This window comes from Bacillus rossius, chromosome 14 (assembly GCF_032445375.1).
Source record: "Bacillus rossius redtenbacheri isolate Brsri chromosome 14, Brsri_v3, whole genome shotgun sequence".
Taxonomy (NCBI): Eukaryota; Metazoa; Arthropoda; class Insecta; order Phasmatodea; family Bacillidae; genus Bacillus; species Bacillus rossius.
In genome coordinates this window covers 9,236,331-9,258,553 of record NC_086341.1, presented here as the reverse complement: position 1 = coordinate 9,258,553, position 22,223 = coordinate 9,236,331, and the positions used below count along the sequence as shown (strand labels likewise).

At 36.3% G+C, this 22,223-nt stretch overlaps 1 protein-coding gene across 1 annotated transcript; it reads left to right on the top strand.

Moving 5' to 3' along the window:
- The first annotated feature begins 68 nt into the window (after positions 1-68).
- Positions 69-20,358, top strand: LOC134539108 (medium-chain specific acyl-CoA dehydrogenase, mitochondrial). Its single transcript, XM_063380842.1, has 11 exons — positions 69-267; positions 589-676; positions 2,196-2,363; positions 5,261-5,361; positions 6,131-6,211; positions 8,197-8,327; positions 8,882-8,990; positions 11,788-11,928; positions 13,291-13,392; positions 14,463-14,633; positions 15,582-20,358. The coding sequence occupies exons 1-11, from the start codon at positions 250-252 to the stop codon at positions 15,726-15,728; spliced, it is 1,257 nt and encodes a 418-aa protein (XP_063236912.1). The 5' UTR covers positions 69-249; the 3' UTR covers positions 15,729-20,358.
- The last annotated feature ends 1,865 nt before the right edge of the window (positions 20,359-22,223 follow it).

Genomic DNA, 22,223 nt, shown 5'->3' with positions numbered 1-22,223 from the left:
GAAGATGTACGAAAATCTATAATAATGGCGGCTGACTCGGGATTTGTGAATCTTAGGCTGATCTCAGTTTTATAGATGTGGTGATCAGTGCCAAGCGATGACTATGAGCTAGGCGATGTTTACATGTTTTGAATGACTGACATTCCTTCAGATTAGAGAACTGATTGGTCTTTACTTTACGTTACTTTCTCCACATTTCATGTCAATTTAACTTTGATTAAAGTTTGGGTTTGTTATAAGTGTACGAAAATGGGGTCACTTTCACAGGTTAGTTTTAATTTTGTGATTTGGTCATGTTACGTCTTGTGTTTTAAACGTATATTTATGTAGACTTTTTTTTTTTTTTTAAATTCTGTTACTCTTTATACGAAAGATAAAACTACGGATTAAATTTAACTAATTAATTTAAAATAGCTGTAAAGCCTATCAATGTAATTTTTTCTAATACATATTTTCTAATATATGTATTGTATTGCTTTCCTATCACCCTATGAGCTTTGCAAGATACAGAAAAACTGTAAAGCCAAGAATACAGTGGTAAATGAGAGTTATTCACTTCTGTATTTAAATTCTGTTTTCTTGTTTCAGATGGTAAGGTGGATGGCTTTGCGTCCAGGCTTACGCACTTTGTCGAGTGCTTCCCACACTGCTCCGCCAGCTAATGGGTATTCCTTTGGTGAGAATATTCAGAAAGTATTGTTGTGAATTTTTGCTTTATTAAAAAATATGTTAGTTATATGTCCTGTACTTTCTCTCAAACTGCGTACAAACACTTAAATCCTCCCATTTTAAAAATATGGTGCTGTAGTATTCCTTTTCGTGTTTTTAAGTTGGTAGTTAGTTAGAAAATGTTATGCTTATAATCAAAAGTTGATACCTCAGAGTAACTTCTTCTGGGAAGTAAATGAATAATAACTAGAATGAAAGTTCGGTTAGGTTAGACAAACTTCATTTATAATACATATATATAATAATTGTAAAAATATTTAATTCTAAGATTTACATATTAATAATGTAGCTGACCTTACCTAACCAATGTTTCACTTAAATTATTATTCCCCTTATTTCACAGAAGCCGCTACTAAGAGCTATTACTGAAATGAAATTTTTCTTTTAACTTAACGTTATTTTAAAAATTCCTTGTGTTTTGCTTCTTGTTGACTGTAAGATCATTGGATACAGACATTTTTAACCAACACAGTACAGGAAAATTTGAGAAAAATTAGCTGTTGCATATTTTTTTAAAAAACTATCCCAGTATTTCCAGAGGCAGGGGAGAGATTGGATGTATATATATCCCTCCCCCCCCTTCCTGAAATCCCAAAAAGCTTAAGAAGGAAAAAATCTTATCATTCCCACCAACAAAACAAAAGAATTTGAAAGCAAATAGCAGGCAAAGAGGTTCTATGATGCCCCTCCCCCCTCCATTCCCCCCCCTCCCCCAGGATGAAACTATGCATCCTGTATAGCATGGGTGCCACTGTAGCCTAGTCGTGCCGTTCGCAGCCAAGGTGGTTTTATGTGTGTATTCCTGGCGGGATCAAATGTGAAATGTTTTGTGGGTGGGGAACGTGGCGAGAGTTGCAGTGGGCCAGTGGGTTTTTCTCGGAATGACCCCCATGAATGCAGTTACAGAGTACATACTCCTCCTTTATATCCTTAAAAAGTCCTTAATTTGTCTTAAATTGAATAAGAACCCTTTAAATTTCTTTAGGAATCTTTAAAATTTGTTAATAAAGAGATAGCGTGCAACGAATGGGTGAATGTGGGTATTTTAATGTTCTTTTGTTGTTTCTGACTTAAAACCACACCACCAAAATCTTCTGTTTTAAAAACGAAATTGGCCTGAAAATAAAATCATAAAATTGTGTCTCTAGCACTTGAGCAGGTGTGCGAGGGTACTCTAACGCAAGCATGCCGTTGAACGCTGATGCTTACCATCTGTGTTTTTGGCGAGTAATTTGATTCCTATGATATGTTGTGCTACCCTCTGAGCATCACACTTCTTGTTACGCTCCGATGACGTCTTCGCCTCGACTTTCCCTGCAGGATGTGAACGAAGTTTCACTCCTAAAAATTTGTGACGAAGTCAGAGATCGAATCGGCAAGGTGGGGCCTGCCGAGGCACACCGCTGCCGTCGAACGCGAGTCGTGGCTGCTTTCCGGGAGTGTCTCCGGCCCGTCACGTGTTCCAGAGCTGAACGCGACCCAGAAGGAGTTCCAGGAGCTGGCCCGCAAGTTCGCGGCGGAGGAGATCATCCCGCGGGCGGCGGAGTACGACCGGACCATGGAGTACCCCTGGGACCTGGTGAAGAAGGCGTGGTCCCTGGGGCTCATGAACAACCACGTTCCTGAGCACTGCGGTGAGCGGCCAGTCTGCGGGTCGGTGCGACCAGGGGCGCAACAACAGGGGGGGCCAAGGGTATTTTGCCCCCCATATGAAACCTTGAAGTGGGGGAAAAGAAAGTGCTGTGTAATCAATTTTTAGATAATAAAACTGCTTAAATAGCACCATTTTCCACCTTGAAATACAAATTTTCCCAGGGGAGGACCACCCGCTTCAATAAGGGGGACCAATGATTCTTTATAAAAAGGTATATTGCCCCCCCCCCCCCCCCATCCTTTGGAAATTTAGTTGTTGCGCCCCTGGGTGCGACGGTCGCAGCCACGTTCCTTCGTGTGGCATCACTTCTGCCAAAAGTGTACATCATGTCGAACTCCTGTAAAAGAAACCCACACGTTCATTTAACATTAGTTGTTATAAGGACTAACTTAATAATAAAATAACTGACGGTTAACATTTAAGTGAAGGCGATAAAAAAAATTCAATACTAATTGCTGCCAATATTGTAGAGTGGAGTCACAAGAATTTTTTTTTTAAGGAATAAGCAAAAATATTTTATATTACATTTTTAAAAACATTCAAAATTTTTTTTTATACATAAGATTGGAACTTCCAATAGATTTAAATCCCACGTACCATTTCAAGCTTTGTATAATGTTAAATAAAAAAATACTTCTTCAGGTATTTCTGTTTTCTAAATTTAATTATTGTGATTGCACCCACCAAAAAAAAAATATATATGTTGTTTAGCAAACAGTATTTATCTATTTTAAATTGTATGGGCTACAGTTTTGGTGAAGTATTTTATTATTAGTTATTATCATAAAAAATTGTTGAAAATGTATTATTTATTGGGAGTGTACTTCAGGTAGGGCCAAGACATTGAATCCAAATTTGTTGCTATTTATTCTCTGTTGTGATTCCCAAGGAAAATATATTCTGTTTCCACTCGTGGGTTTTGGCAGGTGATAAATAACCATAGTGTTGAAATAGTTCAGTGTCATGGTTTTATCTGGTAAACATGTGATAACGTCGATTCTGTGACTTACACCAGAGCTGTTGTTGACATTAGCGGTAGTAATCCCCAATGTGATATGGTTTATCAGTTCAGTTCAAAGGTTAATATTTCAAGGATGATTTTAAGATAGTAAGTTGATAGTGCACCCAAAATACTATGGGCGTATCCAGGGGGGAAAGGGAGATGTGGAATTAATGGTGTTCTTCCTTCTGTTATTGTGTATTATTTTTTTTTATTTATTCATGCATTCCGTTTAGTCCCAAATTAGGGACATGGAGCAAGTTAAATACAATTTAATAAAATAGAAGTTAAATACAAATCATACAATCATATTACAAATGGTTCAGATAATAAAAATTAACGGTATATAAACCTATATCAGTTATAAAATAAATAAATACACACACACACACAGTAGGGCTATAATACAATCAACACCTAGCTATAATTATACAGAAATCAGAATTAAATTTATACATAGGTACTAATATTGGTGATCCAAATATTCAATAATAGTATAAAAGGTATGGTCACCACTATTGTCGAAAACTTTATATTTATTGTAGTAGAACGACGGTGTGAATAAACTTTCACTTGTTAGCTGTGAATACAATAGAACACATTGTCCATTACAACGTGTTTCAACACTGATGTAAAGGAGTTGTTTGGCTTCTGGCTTCTAGCAGCATCGAAGACAAAGATTTTACCGGCAGTCAATTTTTTGGAAATAAATTGCACACCTTTGCTCTCAAGCTAGAAAGCCAATATTAAAATTTAAAGCTGAAGAACAGCACCTTGATTATTTATTTTGTTCTTGTCTTCGCCTGTAATGTTTTATTTATATATTTTATGGCTAATTCCAGACATTAATGACTAAATAGTTTGGAAATTGGATTACAGATGTAAAAGTTACGCAAGTCACCTAGCAGTAGAAAGAAAGAAAAAAAAAACTTTTGTGAACACTAGGCAATTAGTCAGGCAATAGTTATTCCAAACATTTTCTTGACTTTTTACAAATAGATAAGATAACTTATTGTAGAATGCATACTGGCACAAAAATAAAAAAGCAAGAAGTTATTTTTGATGCTTATGTAATGTGTTGTGAAAAAACCGTTGGTACCATGGGCGTAACCAGGTTTTGCAGAAGAGGGGTGCCAAAATAAACGGAATGAGTAAATGTTTTATAGTTCTCTATATTAGGAAGGGGGGGGAGGGAAGTGGTACAGAATACCTACTCCACCCCCCCCCCCCCTCACCTCTTGTTTGGACAAATAGAAGGTCCAAGAGTTCTCCCTCTGAAAATTAAAAAAAAAAATTATATATATATATTTTAAAACTGAATTTAAGACTATCAGGAGAACCTTTAAGTGCTTTTTCAACACCTGAAATTTTTAAATAAAAAGTGTCACTTCTGAAAGGTAGATCCTTATAATACTTCTGCTTCTGATTAAGTATGTCCTAGTATTCCGTGATTAAAGAGAAGGCTACGTTTAAGTTTTATATATTCAGCGGTCTTAAATTGAGCCACACTCAAGTTATTTTAAGCTGGTTGAAGAGATGCTTTAAGGTGAGCCCTGGCTTCTTCCTGACTACGCCCTTGGTAGGTACTGCAAGTAAACAGAAGTTAAGACATGAAAATGTAATGATCCAATGAACAAAAAATTAGTTTGATGTTGAGCCTTATAAGGAAAACAGTATTCCATAAGGGTTTAATTCTATTTAATGTCGTCTTAGTAGCCGGAGAAGTTTGAATTGAAACCATCCTGCTTTGTAAGGACGTACTGTTAAGTTTACTGTAATGTTTCGCTCTTAACTTATTACAATGGTTATGTTTTTACTAGCCATTACCGAAATATAATGAATTAGCTGCAGTTTTGTCCTCGATTTCTGTCCTGTAGGTGGCCTAGGAATGAGCGTTTTCGACGGCTGCCTCATAGCGGAGGAACTTGCTTACGGATGTTCAGGAGTGAAGACTGCAATCGAAGGTAGTGGTTTGGGAGTGAGTATCAAATACTGATGTTTTTTAAGTTTTTTTGTGTTTACTAACTTGTGTATTTTATTTGTGTCATGAAAGGTTTTTGGTAGGATCCTGAGAAATGAACCCTTTAAAGGTTATTTTGGATACAACTGTTGTAGGCTCCATATTTGAAGGAATATATATTTTTTTTTGACGTGATGTCTAATAAATTGATGAACGCCGGCTGCACGCACGAAAAAGTGTCCCATAACACACATTGTCCCGTTACGCTGTGTCCTGTTAGGCTCATTGTACGCTTGTGCCGCATCTATCTCTCTTCCACTCGATTTGACTTTTTCGAGGCACATTAAACATGAAACACTCCCATTCGTTTCCTTCTTTTCCTATCCTCGTCCTATCCTTAACAGAATAACACAGATCGGAAGAAGTTAAATAGCAAACATGTATAAAAGTTTTAGTTGTAATAATCTCTTCGTTAAAGTAATAAACATATTTGAATTTTTGAGTGCAAATAAAAGTAAATTTATTAATTAAATTTTTAAATTGTAGATTTCATTTCACTCCTTCTTTGTATCCATACAAAATAGTGTTAATTCAATAAAAATGATTCAATTTTATCAATAAAATTATGCAATCATTTCATCAATGTTGTGTTATGACGTTGTCACGTTAAACTATTGTCCGTAAACCGACTTTACAGACAACCAATTTTTTTAATTTTGCACCCAAAAGTAAGTGTTTTTTTCTGCTGAAGCACTTGGTAAAAAAAAATTATTTTTTTTTTTTTTAGCAAACTCCAGTACTTTTAGCAGGATCGAAGGAGCAGCAGAAAAAATATCTCGGGAGACTTCTGGAGGAACCTCTTGTTGCGGTGAGTTTGAGCCCATGTTTCCTCATAGTCGTTTTACTTATTTCCTTGGGAATAGAAAGAATTTCGAGACAATGAGTATTTCATATGCATATGAAACAAGTTCTGTTAATATATTTTGAGTAAAAATCATTTTTTTTAGGATGATTCAGGACTTAATGTATTATTTTTGTAGGTGGTTTCTGTAAGGAAAATATTTAAAAACGTTTTCTCAAAGTGCATAAATACTAATGTATCTGTGATGTTGGGTTATACCTTTGATAGATTCTTATTCAAATGAAAATAAAAGCATGATTGATAAAACAGGAACTGATGTGATTGATAATACTAATTAATTAGTGAAAATGCTGTATGAAAATAATTTTCATTTAACTGTGGATAAATAAATGTGCTTGTCTGCGACAATACCCGGCACTTCAAATCACAAATGTTTCATAGAATTTCCTCCTGGACATTTAAAACAAGACTCCTATTTTATGCAGGCTTTTTCCTGCTGCAACTTATTGTTCGCAATGAATAATAATTATAACAGTTAGGTACCTACTTCAGTGAAGAGAACATGACTTGGCAGTATTCAGAGCCAGCTTGGCAATTTATGCCGAAACCATTCCGTGAAAACTGTGTGCGTGCTATTTTGTAAATCTATCCTAACGAAACAAGTACAATATGCAGGAAATACGTATATTTGTCATAGTTTTAAATTATAATTTTTTATATTATTAAAATTATTTAAACTATGTACTTGTATCTTCAAAGGTAAATCTTAAAAATTATTCTTTTGGATACTGGTTAACTAAGAGTAAAAAAAATATTAAGAATTAAGAAGTTTTCTTTACAATTCATGCATTTAATCATTGAAATTCATTTCTATTAAAGTACACTTATTTCGTTATAAATGGGTTCTTTTGAGGCTTTTTCATGTAATTTTACTTCATTTTATTTATTTAATTTCATTTTGATATAAATCATTTTATTTATATTGTACCGAGTGATTTTGTTTGATGTATTATTAGGTTTCCGACTCAGTTCCGTATATATGTGGATTTATTTCATTTCCATTTGTATCGTTTCAGATTATTTCGGTTATTTCACATTAATATATTCAAGAAGATAAAATTTCCACAGATTTCAGTCCTTTCCTTTGATTTATTTCTTTACAATTCAAGCATTTAATCATTAAATTTCGATTCAATTAAAGTAAAGTTATTTCGTTATAAATGGGTTCTTTTGATGCTTTTTCATGTAATGCACAATGTTTTCAATGAGCTTTCTTTGGTTATAGGATTTAGTTATAATAGTTTGACATTCGCCAACAAATTTATAAAAAAAATTGTTTAAATGTTGGTGTTAGTATCTTGTATTCGTAGTGGTGTGAGGCTGTCTGGAACTTGTATCAGAACAACAACACACATTTCGGACCCAATTTTTTTATTCATAATGCCAGTATCATAACATACAATCACTCAGTCAACTATTACCTGATACATACTTTTCGAATGTAAGGATTTGCAAGTTTATGTAATGTTTCACTGGCCACAAATGTCTGTCGAAAATGTAGTGAAGTAATGCGAAATCTATATAAGTGGAGAGTTTAGTAAATGTTCGTTGACTATTTGGAGTGGCGTAGCCAGGATTTGTGTGAATGGGGGGTGTTAAGAAGCATCCCCCCCCCCCCCCCCCCCCGTATTAAAGCAGTGGGTCCGCGGGTCCTCCCCCGGGAAAATTTGGATTTTAAGGTGTAAAATAGTGCTATTTTAGCAGTTTTCGGTTCTTAAATTTAAATGTTGTAATGGTAAAAATTTTATTAATTTTTAATATGGAATTTGTTTGAGTGATGAATAAGAAATTAATTAAAGATTTGGTGCTGGGGGGGGGGGGGGGGGTGTTTGAACCCCTAAATCCCCTCCCTGGCTACGCCCCTGACTATTTACATGTACTGGTTCCTCTTCTGAATACTTTAGCAGTTGTTACTTTGTTTTCCTTTGCAGGCGTACTGCGTGACGGAGCCGGGAGCCGGGTCTGACGTCAGCGGCCTGAAGACCCGCGCGGAGAGGAAAGGCGACGAGTACATTCTGAACGGACAGAAGATGTGGATCACCAACGGGGGTGTGGCCAACTGGTAGGTCTGGCGGTGGGGGTCGTGCTGGCGAGATGTCTGTTAACATTGTCTCGGAACACCTTCGTAGAGTTGGGGTCGCTGTAGTTCTGGCGTTTTTAATTTGTAAATGGTCAGGTTATAGTTGGAGAGTTGAAGAGACTCCCAAAATTTTTGGCGGATGGGTCCACGTAACTTACTGCAGTAAAATCTTTAAATAGAAAAAACCCTTCATTAAAATAAATGTATGTTTGCCCTGGTAAAACTTGTAAACAGGACATACTTCGGTACAAACAACTAAATAAACCATCTTTTAAACTTGGTTATTCTGGTAAATATTTTGTTCTTTAGTATAATTTTGTGGTTTGCCAATGGAATTCTGTCTCTTCAAGGCAGAATTGTGAGTCCACTACTCTTGTTGTTGTTAGAATAGGTTTTTTTTTTAAACTTTTGAATTTACCCAGCCTGCATTTTTAACTATTTTTCTGATATCCTGTTACTTGTTAAAAAAAAAATGAATCTCGTCCTTGGAAACTTAATTTTGCTTTGTCACTCTCATTTGTGTGCGTTTTTTCCAGGTACTTTGTCCTGGCCAGGACGGATCCCAACCCTAAAGCGTCGGCCGGCAAGGCGTTCACCGGATTCATCGTCGAGAGGGACTCTCCCGGCCTGACTCCGGGCCGGAAGGTAGGTCGTTCTTCCGGTTCAGCATTTGGGGGCGGTTCCGCCCTCGCCTAGTTCCGCCCGAGTCGCGCCCGTGGTGATCATCCTCGTGGCGACGGCTGGGGTACAACCATTGCATTACGCATTCATCTCCCCATGCGCGACGTGAAGACTGGGCACTAACTCACTAAATTCAGAACCTTGCACTTGGAGGAGGATGCCGTGCTAGGAGCAACGGCGAACGTCGCGTTTTATCATTCAACTCGAGTACACCCCTGGCTAAGCGGGCCTCTTAACTCGCGTACTACAAAGGGCGTGTGTCGTTTTGCCTAAAGGCGTTTTTCCTAATTTTAGGCAAATCGCCGTTTAGGCAAATCGCCGTTTAGGCAAATCGCCGTTAGGCAAACTGCTGATAGGCAAAGTGTCGTTAGGTTAGGTTAGGCTAGGTTAGGTTAGGCAAAACGCTGTTAGGAAAATCGCCATTAGCAAAATGCCGTTAGGCAATTCGCCACTAGGCAAAACAAGGTTTTGTCATAGTAACATTTTAGGCAAAACGCCGTTAGGTAAAATAGGTAAAACGCAGTCAGGCAAATCGCTGTTAGGCAAAATGCCGTAAGGCAAAACGCCTTTAGGCGAAATGACTAGGCAAATCACGGTAACGAATTCATGTTTAGGCAAACCGCCGCTAGGCAAATCGCCTGTTACTCACTTCAAAAGCAGAACCTATTGTTATCGTTACCTGTAAGATTTCTCAAAAAAAAAAAAAAAAAAAAAATTAAGTCTCTTAGTTAAGTCGACAGAGATGGCACTTGAGCTCTACACTGTGCGGGTATGCGGGTGCTGATGACGGGCAGGAACCTACTGAGGAACTCTGGCAGTTTGGAGTTGATCTCGTAGATGGTGCGGGCCGTGTGCTCCACTTTGACTGATGCCACCCAGCACGGCACAATGTTGTGGACGTCCACATGCACGGACATGGACTTTGGTTTGGGATACGTCACCTTCTGTGGGCAATGGCCAGCGATTCAATACCAATTTATCTTTGAAAGATTTGTGCAATGGGAGTGCATGACTTGATATAAGTTTTTGGACATACACCATTGCTAAGAACTTTTTCTGTTGAAGAAAAACCAAAAAATATAAAATAAAGAAATAAATAAATACCCAAAAAAGACAAAAAAACACAAAATTAAGCAAAAAATTGCTGTTTTCAACAAGGATATAAACACCACAAAATATTCCGTAACAGGAATATGGTCAACAAACAAAGAAAAACAAAGAAAAATGTACTAAGAGAACAAAAAAAAAACCACAAATGATGACGACACAGAAATATTGAGGTATTTTGGGTATTTTTATTTCTTTATTTCTTTATTTTTTATTTTTTTTAGTTTTTCTTCAACAGAAAAAGTTCTTAGCAATGGCGTATGTTCAAAAACGTACATCAAGTGATTCAATACCAATTTAAACCTTTAATATTGTTACTCAACAAAATTTTGTATCCTTTAATTACAGAGTTTTGGGTTCCTGCACAGAAATTTAATTTATGAACTACCACAAGATGTGAAACCAAGAATAGCCCACTTATAAACTTGAAAATCTCGTTTCCTGAAGCTTTGGACAGTGTCAAACTGTAGCTTGATCTTTTTTTTTTTTTTTAAAAAAAACTGGCATTGATACAGGATCATTGAGAATGATTGCTGGGATCCTAAACTGTTGTTATAAAGGAACAATGAATATACACATGTGGCTTCTTAAAAGTTTAAAAAAAAGGTTTGAAGTGTTAGACTTAGCTTAGTACACCTCAGTATCGGCGCCATTTGAGCGAAATGTTTGTGTTTCCTTGTGTGACAGTGAGGTTTAAGGGGGTGCCTCCCATTTCAGGTCAATATTTTATATTTACAGTAATTACAGATAAACTTGTAGACTTTTTCAATTGTTTAATTTTGCGAAATGAAAAATTTATACAGTTATATTTTTAACTTTTTTTGGGTTGTACAAATAAGGAGTATTTACGTAATTTATTGCAGAACTGAAACTTTTTAGGTTTAACTGCAATGCCACTGGCTACTTCATGATATGGTTTGCATTTATATCAAAAAAACTCATTTATGTTTCTTTGCTGTCAAAATCGTAACAAATTTGAGAATTTTTAAATGCCAGGTAAAATTAATTAATATTTTTTGAAAGAATTTCAAACCATTTCTTGAAGTAGCCAGTGGCATTGAAGTTAAACCTAAAAAGTTTCACTGCTGCAATAAATCAAATTCTTCTTATTTGAACAATCCAAAAACATTAAAAATGTAACTTTGGCAGCTAATAATGCAAAAAAGTATGCGCCGTATATATTTTTAATTTCGTGAAAGTTAAACAATTGAAAAAGTCTGCAAGTTTATCTGTAATTACTGTAAATATAGAATCTTGACCTGAAATGGGATGCACCCCCTTAACCCATTTGCATCCACTCACTTTAATGTTAGACATACCATGGAATCCATAAACTTTTTTATATATTACTATTATTAAAGTTATTTTCTATTTTCATTATATTTTTATTCTTTAAATAAAATTTTAAAAAATAGTTTTAAGTTTCACGATAATATACCTTTGTTATAACAATACTAGCTACTATGAGGGGTTATTTTCATTCTAAAGGTATTTTTTCAAGTTTTTCGGGCAGATTAGCCATTTTGCGTGCCAGTACGCCTATGGTGTTATCGGCCAGAAAAACAGCTGCGTACTAGTACGCTTGTAGATGCAAATGGGTTAAGGTGCCGTGTGCGCGGACGGCGAGAGTCAGTGTGGTCGTGTTCTGTCGCAGGAGATCAACATGGGCCAGCGCTGCTCCGACACTCGCGGGATCACCTTCGAGGACGTGCGGGTGCCTAAGGAGAACGTGCTGATCGGGGAAGGGGCCGGCTTCAAGATCGCCATGGGGGCGTTCGACAACACCCGCCCCCCTGTGAGTCACGAGGCTGTACGGACATCCGAGAAGACCCGGGAAGCACGCCGTATCCACCCGAACATAATGCGATGGTTCTTGTGAAAACTGATAAACCTTAAAAGTGTGTGGGGTGGGGGGCGGGGGGATGGTCGCATTATAATTGTGAATATTATCTTTGAAAGATTTGTGCAATGGGAGTGCGTGACTTGATGTAATCTTTTGGACATACGTCATTGCTCAGCACATGTATGTCTGTAGAAGAAAACTACAAAAAAAACACAAATGAAGCAAAAAATTGCTGTTAGGATATAAACACCATACAATACTCCACAACAGGAATATATTGAACAAACAAAGAAATACAAAGAAAAATGGACTAACAGAATGAAAAAACCCCCATAAATGGTAACACAAAAATTTTTTTTTGTGTTGTCATCATTTGTGGGGGTTTTTTCATTCTGTTAGTCCATTTTTCTTTGTATTTCTTTGTTTGTTCAATATATTCCTGTTGTGGAGTATTGTATGGTGTTTATATCCTGACAACAGCAATTTTTTGCTTCATTTGTGTTTTTGTCATTTGTGTTTTTTTGTAGTTTTCTTCTACAGACATACATGTGCTGAGCAATGGCGTATGTCCAAGTGTAATTGCGAACTTGTAAATTACCGAAATCTCAGTGATGGGAACAGCTTAGAGTTTTAAAACCACATGCTCTGCCTTGTAACTGCGTCACTTCAGCCATTTCAAGACTGCTGTTAGTTATTGTTTCCTTAGTGGTGAAAAACTATGGGCTCCACCTTTGCACTGTGTCACTTATGCCTCTTCCGTCCGCTCTTGTTCACAGCTTTCTAAACCTCAGGGAGGGAAGGGAGGTGTCAACAATTGTGATAGATGAGGCGGATAACTCTCTGGAATGCTTGAAGAGGAGTGTTAGTCAGTTCAAAGGCACCCCGCTCCATCCTCTTTCACGCTCCCGTGGTTCCACCGTATAGGGCAGCGCTCAACTTGCCTTCACAACTGAAAACCTACCAGAAGCGAGTCCGCCTCAGTACACTTCAGTACCGCAGAATGAAAAAAAAATCATTTTCAACATATTTGACAAAAAAAATTTTTTGTTACTGTGTATTAATTTTTTTTTCACAAAACTGAAAAATTTAAAGGCAAAACTATTGTCATTATCGAGAAGCAGCACAAACATTTATATTGGTTGGTATCTTTAGAAATATTCAGGTTTTTGCAAGGGAAAAAATATGAGAGACCTGTAGGAGTCAGGAATTCTGTTTGTGTGTTTTTCTGGACACCTGTATGCAGTTCACATTGCTACCTTGGCCGCAGGGCATCGAGAAATACTGATGGTTAGCTGCGTGTGTTTGCTTTCGCAGGTTGCGTCCGGTGCTGTCGGATTGGCGCAGAGGTGCCTGGACGAAGCGGCGAAGTACGCGATCGAACGGAAAGCGTTCGGCGTTCCAATCGCCCAGCATCAAGTGAGTGTTACGATTGGCACGTAAACCGAAACGACACTGAAATGTTACTTAGTAGGCATTATCCGAGTAAAATGTGAAAAGATTGCTAAATCATAAAAATAAAGTTGATTCAAACACTTAAATTTGGATTTTGACTGTCCAACATTTTAGGGATGGTTCAGAGTCGAAACCCCAAAACCTAGCTTCTGCTGTTTTAATGGTATGGAAAATCCAATTTTCACAATTTCATCAAACTTAGACTCGATAGTCAAGCCTGCTTGCGTGGCTTGTTGTTTCCAAAGTCATCTTCTCAGCCAGTGAAATGGTGCCGTGATGTGCACAAAATTTAAATACATATGCACACTACTGTTTGCTTGTAACATGTTCTGTAGCAAAAATTGCCTGTTTTGGCATTCCCTGCTTACATGAAATTTATGCCCAACAATTTTCGAACATTGTGTATAATGTAATCTGCAAAATGCAGTATAACTCAGTTTAGAAATTTCTGAAGGAACTTAGAGCTGTTTTTTTTTTTTTACTTCCGCTAACCAGAAAGTGCAACGCTCGCTGGTGCTTCTAGCGCGGTGTCTCTTTCTGTGTACTAGCACGCAGTCTTCTCGCCGTGCATGCTTCAACTATGAGATTGGAACGGTAGGCAGAGAAATGGAAGATAAAGGTGTAATGCAAGTCTTTTTGAGCTTTCAAGAATCTATATCAGTCTGATAAGATGCGTTTCAGCCATATATGCTCTTCAAAAAAAAACACACACAGTTTAAAAACCAACTACGGAAACACGTCCGTTCTCTGGACTCTCAAGCGTTTTTTTTTTTTTTTCTTTTTTACAGGCACTTTTCTGGTATCTTGGGTACCTAGTTTTAAATTGTTGTGGTGGTTTCTTCTGAAGTTTGGCACACGATCATGGTTGCCGACGTGGGGGGGGGGAGTGAGTGTGTACCTTCAGCGACCAGTGTCCTTGTCAGTGTGTGTCGTGCCCACCGCAAACGCCCTCGGCTATGATGTGACGGTCACGGCAAGACTCGGACGAAACCCTCGGCACGGACGGGAGCACTGAGCGACGGCGGTTGTTGCAGGCCGTGTCCTTCATGCTGGCGGACATGGCCATAGGCATCGAGACGGCGCGCCTGGCGTGGATGCGGGCCGCCTGGGAGGTGGACCAGGGCCGCCGGAACTCCTTCCACGCCTCCATCGCCAAGGCCTTCGCCAGCGACGTGGCCAACAAGTGCGCCACCGACGCCGTGCAGGTAGGTGGGCCACGCCCCCTGTCGCTTGCGACGAAACACCAGAACAACCCCCGAGAGCGTTGTCGGTGCTCCACGTGAAACCGCAACGTACAGGGACATGCGTATTTCGCGAAAAAGATTTCGAGACCAGACGAAAGTTAAAAACACCGTAGCATCGTCTGCGTTTCGCGGTTGGGCGAGTTTCTCCCAGGTGCATGTCAATTTGTAACGACGCCGATCACAGCAGCTCGGTGCAGAAGTAAATGCGTCCCGAGTGGCCCCGGTCAAACGAGGCGACGACTTCTCTCGCAGACGGCTGCCAATCACGAGGAAGAAACCGTTGGCACAGGTATAACTTGTTGCAGTCTGACAAGTGTAAAGATCTTTTTCGCGAAAGGTGCCTGTCCCTAGTAATGTAATTATGCTCCATGAATCACCCAAATGCAACTACCACCAAGAAATTAATCAGCGTTTTTAATCGAAACTTAATTCAAATCCCGGAACTTAATATTTAATATATTAAATTCAATGCATGTAATTTATTCAGCATTAAGTTCTTACAAAAATGTATGTACTAAGTACTTGTGATCCTAATAATCAGAGAATTTTATGACTATTTAATAATATTGTATGTAAACAAAAGAAAATAAGTTATGGAAGATTGTGTTTAGATACGGCTAACTTATGAGGCCGCATTCTTAAAAAGCTTTAAACTTACGAGCCTGAAGGATAAGCCAAGCCAATAAGAAATTTGGCTGCAGATTGGGTTTAGCATTCTCTTGTACTTTAGGGTTATGTGTGCTGTACAGAATTGTTCTGATGGTCAGATAAAACTCTGAAACGAGTTAAGTATAACGATTTGAAAAGCAGAATGTGAATTTTCTTGTATGGACTATGGTGTACTAAATAATGGTGCCAAATTATGAGTGTATATAATTTTTTTTTTCTTGACTCTCTCTCTCTCTCTAGATATTTGGTGGTAACGGTTTCAACAGCGAATATCCTGTCGAGAAGTTGATGCGAGATGCCAAGATCTACCAGATATACGAGGGAACCTCACAAATCCAGCGCCTCATCATCTCCAGGGCAATTGTTGATAAGGCCATGGGGAAATGAAAACATTTTTTTTACGGTTTTTCGGCAGATTTTTAATTAATGCCAACATTTTTACATAAACAAAGGTGTATTTTTACATGTGTGCGAAAGTGTGTTATTGGTTTGAATGAGAGAAAACTTTCCATTAGTATTTTTAAACTGGGAATCCATGTCAAATTCTTGAAGTCATCATTTGTTTTTGTGAGTAGGTGAGGTTTTTTTTTTTTCTGTAGTGTGATAACAGTGCTGTTTTGTGTGGATTGCAGTTTGTCTTGAAATTGGACAGAGAAGGGAAAAGGTGTTCGTTAATGGCATTTAAGAATAGTGATGGGTCGATTCCGATTCCGGAATCGGTCGGTTCCACCGATTCCACTGGAATCGTGGGATTCAGAATACAATGGTTTTGGAATCGACCATGACCGATTCCTGCATTGTTTTTAAGTTTGCAAAATACATAATCTACGCAACGTAAGAAAATATTAAAATGCATGCAAATATAATTTTTAAAACTACATAATACAATCTTTTTTTACGGAACTGATTTACTTATTACGGTGATTAACGTATTTATTTACTTGCACCGCCATTTTCCCTACTGTACAAATGCAGTATCTACTTTCCCACTTTAAGCGAAAGCATTTTTAGGAAATTACGTTGCAGCAGCACTGCATTTAATAGCAAACCTTCAAAAATAATTAGACAAAACCATAAATGTTTAAAGAAAATTATGTAAATGTAAACGGCAAATAATGTAAACGTTAACTATTTGATCATGGCAGCTACATTTGCCATTGTAAACAACCTAATTTTTTTTTGTGCTACCTGCCATGGTAAACCATACGGCCATGAACAAAATCTTTGGTGACGTGAACGTGAACATCTCTACACATTAAACTTTAAAGAATTAAAATGAAATAATTTTTGAATGAAATTTTACCCAAATTCACAGTGGATTATTGCAACCATATTAAAATAAGTTTAAAAGCAACATAACCAAATTGCTTTAAATCGGCGTTCTTGTGCGTGTTCAGCGATGCTCGTTTTACGTTAGATATATTTTGGAAAGGCAGTTGGCAAGTCTGAATTTCCAAACATTGCTGCGGAAACGTTCGTAAATTTTTATTACCAAACGGTAGTGGTGGGCTTACCTGTTACTTTTGAGTATCAGTGAAATCGGTTCCAGTGAAATTTAGGTTCCTGTGAAATTAAACGGTGAACGGTGAAATCTCTCTCTCTAGTAATGCTCGTAATCGTAAACTGCTTCCTCGCACCGAAAAATGGTGAAATAAAGGGGATAAGTGAAATCACTGCCTCTCGGTGAATGATGAAATTAAAAACATGCAATGTTTTTCACAGAAACCTTTCATTTTGTTTTGAGTTTATTTCGAGTTAAAATTGAAAAATACTACATAACAATTATTTTTTAAATATTTATAATAATATTGATTGATTCCATATTTATATCCCTGTCCTTTCAGTTCAATAATATAACGAACACATATTAATTTTAAAACATTTCTGAGAATTCATTATCTTCCGTGATATTCTGCTAGGCTTTCATTCGGTGAACGGTGATTTTTTTTTACTGTAATTATTACAAGTATGCAATTCGTATACTCCACATACAGTTTTACTTCAAAATATATACATAAAAAAATGATTGTACTAAGACTGAAAACGTCAGAAACTCAATTCAACGATTATGTGGACACTAAAAGCTAGTGGTCGTATTACTGTAGGTAATCAATTTCACCGAACTTCACTGATACTTGTAGAAACTGGTCGCAGGTATACCCGTGAAATTTTGATATCGGTGAAAAAGTAACAGGTATGGATTTCACTGCCCACCACTACCAAACGGCAAACATAAACAATCTTGTGAAAGTAGTAGTGTTAGTTTAACAGAATTGTTTCCGATAAATTTCTGAAATGAATTAAATGTTAACACGCGATTATTTGAAGAGTTTAAATATTTTGTGTAAGAAAATCTCACCATAAAATGTGAAAATTTTGAGATACTAAAAATTGCACAGAACTTTCTTAATCAAGAACCGAAAATTTATTTTCTCTTTACAATTGTGAGGAACTGCAAGACTGGATGGATTTATTATTTTAACCAAGTGAGATAATTAAGTTCTAGGTAATATATTAAAACGTAAGCATCTCTGACATTTTATTTTAGTGTGGTGCATATTTGTTTGTCATTTCCATCATAATGAGATAATAAAGTTTTATTTTTACATTTCCCTTTTTTATTTTTTTTCGCCATGGTCCCTTGAAATATGTCTAAACGAGGTTATATTGACATTTTATTTGGATCATTATTTAGTTGTGCTTGAAAATAAAATTCTTAACCTAACCGTACAAACCCTCTTTTTTTACAATTAATTAATTGAGTTGATAATGTAAGGTATCTAAAGTTTGTTAAGTTATAACATTATTTACAATTTAAGTCATTAGACATCTTTGATTATTGGCAGTGTTTGAACACGTGTTTCGTCTAACTATATGCAAGGTTAAAAGGCCAAATTGTGCTAGAAATACAAGGTAGCGTAACTTGATGGTAATGAACATACTTTTTAACATTATATAAGCTGTATATAATGTTAATTTCTGCACAGAAAATGAAACACAACATAATTACATTTTTAAAATCATAAACAACCTTTTTTTTCTTAGTATATTACTCTGTTGAACATTGTCAGATAAAAATTAAGGAATCGGAATCGGATTCGAAGAATCGACCCTTTAATTTAAGAATCGAAAATGGAATCGGAATCGGTATATTTTAGGAATCGGCCCAACACTATTTAAGAATTAATTTTAATGTACATGAGATTTCCAAGTACGTATTTCAAATGAAGTAATAAGCAATGGAAGTACATAACTTCATATTTCGATTGCATTTTTATATTGCAGTCTGTGGTATGGTGATAGAATATTTAATAAGTTTGTTTATTTAAACTTGGAAGTAAAATTGTTACGACATTATGAAAGTTCTGAGTATCTCGATAGCTTAACCAAAAGGGAAAGTGAGTTACTAAGTTATAGTTATAAGATGTTACTAGTCTGCTCACTAGGGTTAAGTTTCAGGTAAAAGTTGGATTTCTTGCATTTTTAGCATGCACACTTGAAGGGAAAGTGAACTCTTTTTGACTTAAAAAAAAAGTTAATTTGCATTGCTACTTTGTACTATTATTGTTTAAAACTTCAAAAAATTATATGGTAAACCATCTGGAATTCTGTAATATTTACTCTCCTCTTCTTAACTTGTGCAGAATTTAAAAACTGGATTTTTAGTTCATTGCAAGTTAAATCCTTTCTTTAACCAGGTTCATAATGCTAGTAATCTAAACTATACAATACCTAAGTAGGGGATTGTTTTCAGCTTATAAATCCAATGGCACAGGGACAAAATTTGGTCATTGCCAATTTGATTGTAAATTTCAATGAGAAAAGTCACTTTTATCTTGCCATTTCAGTGGAAACTAAAATTTTTGAAACTACCTCAGCATACTAGATTTTTTTTTGTTTGTATGTAGTATTAAAAATTTGCTATTGAATGGATCACAAAATACAGTTTTTCAACATTGTCATTTTGAAATACTATGTTTAAAGAGTTCACTTGTTAATAATTATTTTATTTGGCTGACAGTATTTTTTTAATATATTTTATACAAATAATGTAGATTACTTAGCATATATAATATATATGGTGGTTTCCATGTTAATTGGTAGTGTAATATAATTACAAAAATGTTGACGACCATAAACTCGGTTTCAATTTCTTTTCTATTAATTTGTTTATTGGTACATTTCATGTGTATTCTGGAAGCTTTATTTTAGTTTTTAAAACATAGAAAATTATAAATTTACTAATGTTTCATTGTTTCACGCTACGGCTCATCAACTGACACAGAGCTGTGAAGGTCTTGACTGACAGTCACTAACTTGGATTGTGACACTACCGCGAGTGTGTAGGAAAAGTGTGTGTGTGGTGTGTGGGCCTCTGGCTTATTTCCTTTTCCAGGTTGTCCACGTGTCGAAAAAAAAAAAACGAAAAAATATGGAAACTGGACTTGTAATGAGTGTCACTAAAAGGTCAGGGGAAAAAAACGGTAACAGTGCTCTGGAAGTGATGAAACGTAAATTTGCGGCAGTCTTTTGCTTGCTCTCTTTTTTTTTTTTTTATGCCTCACTTCAGTCAATAGTTGGACATTAAATATAGGTGAATATTTAGAGTTGTGAATCATGTGGAAATTATCTCTAAAAAGGTTTTTACCCCTTTTTTTTTTTTTCCACTTAAAAATTTAGTATGTTCCTGCTGTTTGCTTAGTCAGTAACTACCCTGTGATATATATAAAAAAATATTTTTGAAAAATTTTATGGGAAGATTCTGAAAAAACCCTGAAATTTGTTCAGGCATTAGTAGGCTCTGCCTTATACTTACCACTCACGTTAAAACACTGCACCTCTCAGCTGTGTAAAATCAGTCATTTATATTTTCCTACATTGTTTTATTTATATATATACATATAATGACTACATTATAATTTTTATAACCTTAGAAGATTATATTTTTATAAAAATTGCAATAAGTGAAAAAATTTATTGTACATGTAAGGGTTTTAATAAATTTTCCAGGTATCTAGCCAATTTCAGTAATGAATTACCTATCCTTTTTTTTTATAGTGACCGTGATTGGTCAATGTTATGGATTAGTGGTACTGACAGCGTTGGAGCACGCTTCTCCAGCAAGAACTCAGCGGTAAGATGTTGTTAGTTAAATTATGCTGTTTAAAGTGAAACATTGACAACATACCTAAGTACTCATGTGCTGATGGGCATTGACATACTAGGATTAAGAATTACGGTAAAGGCTCTTTAATAGGGCATGTTCAGGTTCACAGCTGTACCGGACTGTGGATCATCAATATGTTTTTATTGGGAATAACAAGAATAGTTAATATAGAGTGAGATGATATTTCAAAGAAGTAGTAATACGTTGCCCTATGACTATGGCATACGCTCTATGTCATCATCATCAACTAGACACGTGCGAATACTAGTTTTTATATGTGAAGCGAAATATAATTGAATGTTCAAAATATTCGGAAAGCCAAATCAAACTGCAAATATTTTTCTCGGCGAAGCTGTCCTACACTTATTTTATAAAATACAGGATTGAAGTAAAAAAAAAATAATCATTAAACATTTGTAATGATTGAATTGATAAACTAATTTGGCCGTATATATAACAACATTAAATAAAATCGTACAATAACCATGCATGATATTATTATTATTAAGCATTCATAAAAGCACATGAAGCATCTTATTTGATTTTTTTTTTTTTTTTAAATAACCAACTTTATCCAAGCAAAACATACACAAACACAAAAAAAAAAATAATTAAATATTTCCATGAGAAAATCTTAAGCTTCCAATGTATTAAAGCTTTGCAACGAATGTGAAGCTTTGCATCACAACCAAAACCTTTAAATAAAATGAATATCTAATTCCCTGGCAAAGTCAACTCTAATGTTAAAAAAGAGCTTCGATTTATTTGCTTAGTTAAAGCTTTGCACAGGCCTAGCATCAACTTCTTCCAGCCTGTGGCCGGGTCAGCAAGGTAAAATGCCTCCATCTTCCTCTCCAACCATTCCCCCTCCTTCACTGTTATTATTCTTCTTTCTCTTGCACTCCTTTAACTGTCTGCTCTTCCCGTCTCCTCCTCGGGGCCTTCTTCCTGTGCACTTCAACTCCGTCATTTACCTAGGCAGCCTCTCTTTTCCCATTCTCTGAACATGGCCATCCACGCTGTGTGCACACAGTTGTAATGTTGGGCAAACGTGATGTGTAACCTGCTAGTAAAACATGAAACACTGTACTGAAATAAAAACTTATGTGATGGTCACGATAAACACACTGCGAACTAAAATGCTTTCATCAAAGTGGCGGAACCTGGCGGTGAAGGTCAATAAATGCCTGAACCCAAATTGAAAACTCTGAACGCATTCGGCTTGAACACAGCTTGTGCCAGACTTGAGAATGACTGTTTAAAAAAATGCTGGCATGGTCCGTACGCCCTAATGTCCGTGAAAAGTCCTTGATTTAAGGGCCCTTAAATGTCCTTAAGTTTCATCACGGATCCTTAAAAAACTTCTTAATAAATACTGATATAGTACAAATAATGCTTAAATGTGAGAATTTTAATGTTCTTTTGTTGCTTCCAACTTGACACATTACAATTGGTGAATTTCAAGGCCACGTGATTAGTTTTTGTATGTAAAAACATTCTCATTTTATTTTTTGTATTTTGTATCTCACCTTTAAACTGAAAATGTGTTTTTTACTGTCTTGCTTTGCACTTACGAAGTAATTATAAATGTGATCAAATTAAATGTTAGGGCTTCAAACTTCGGATAGACACTATGCGTGGGTTAGATGTGTGTTCCAGACAAAATTATGGACAATTGGGGCATATCTGTAATAATTTAACTAACCTAGGAAATA

Coding starts and splice junctions, on each gene's coding strand:
- LOC134539108 (XM_063380842.1), top strand. Junction 13,393..14,462: donor TTCCAATCGCCCAGCATCAA/GTGAGTGTTACG, acceptor CGGTTGTTGCAG/GCCGTGTCCTTCATGCTGGC. Junction 14,634..15,581: donor GCGCCACCGACGCCGTGCAG/GTAGGTGGGCCA, acceptor CTCTCTCTCTAG/ATATTTGGTGGTAACGGTTT.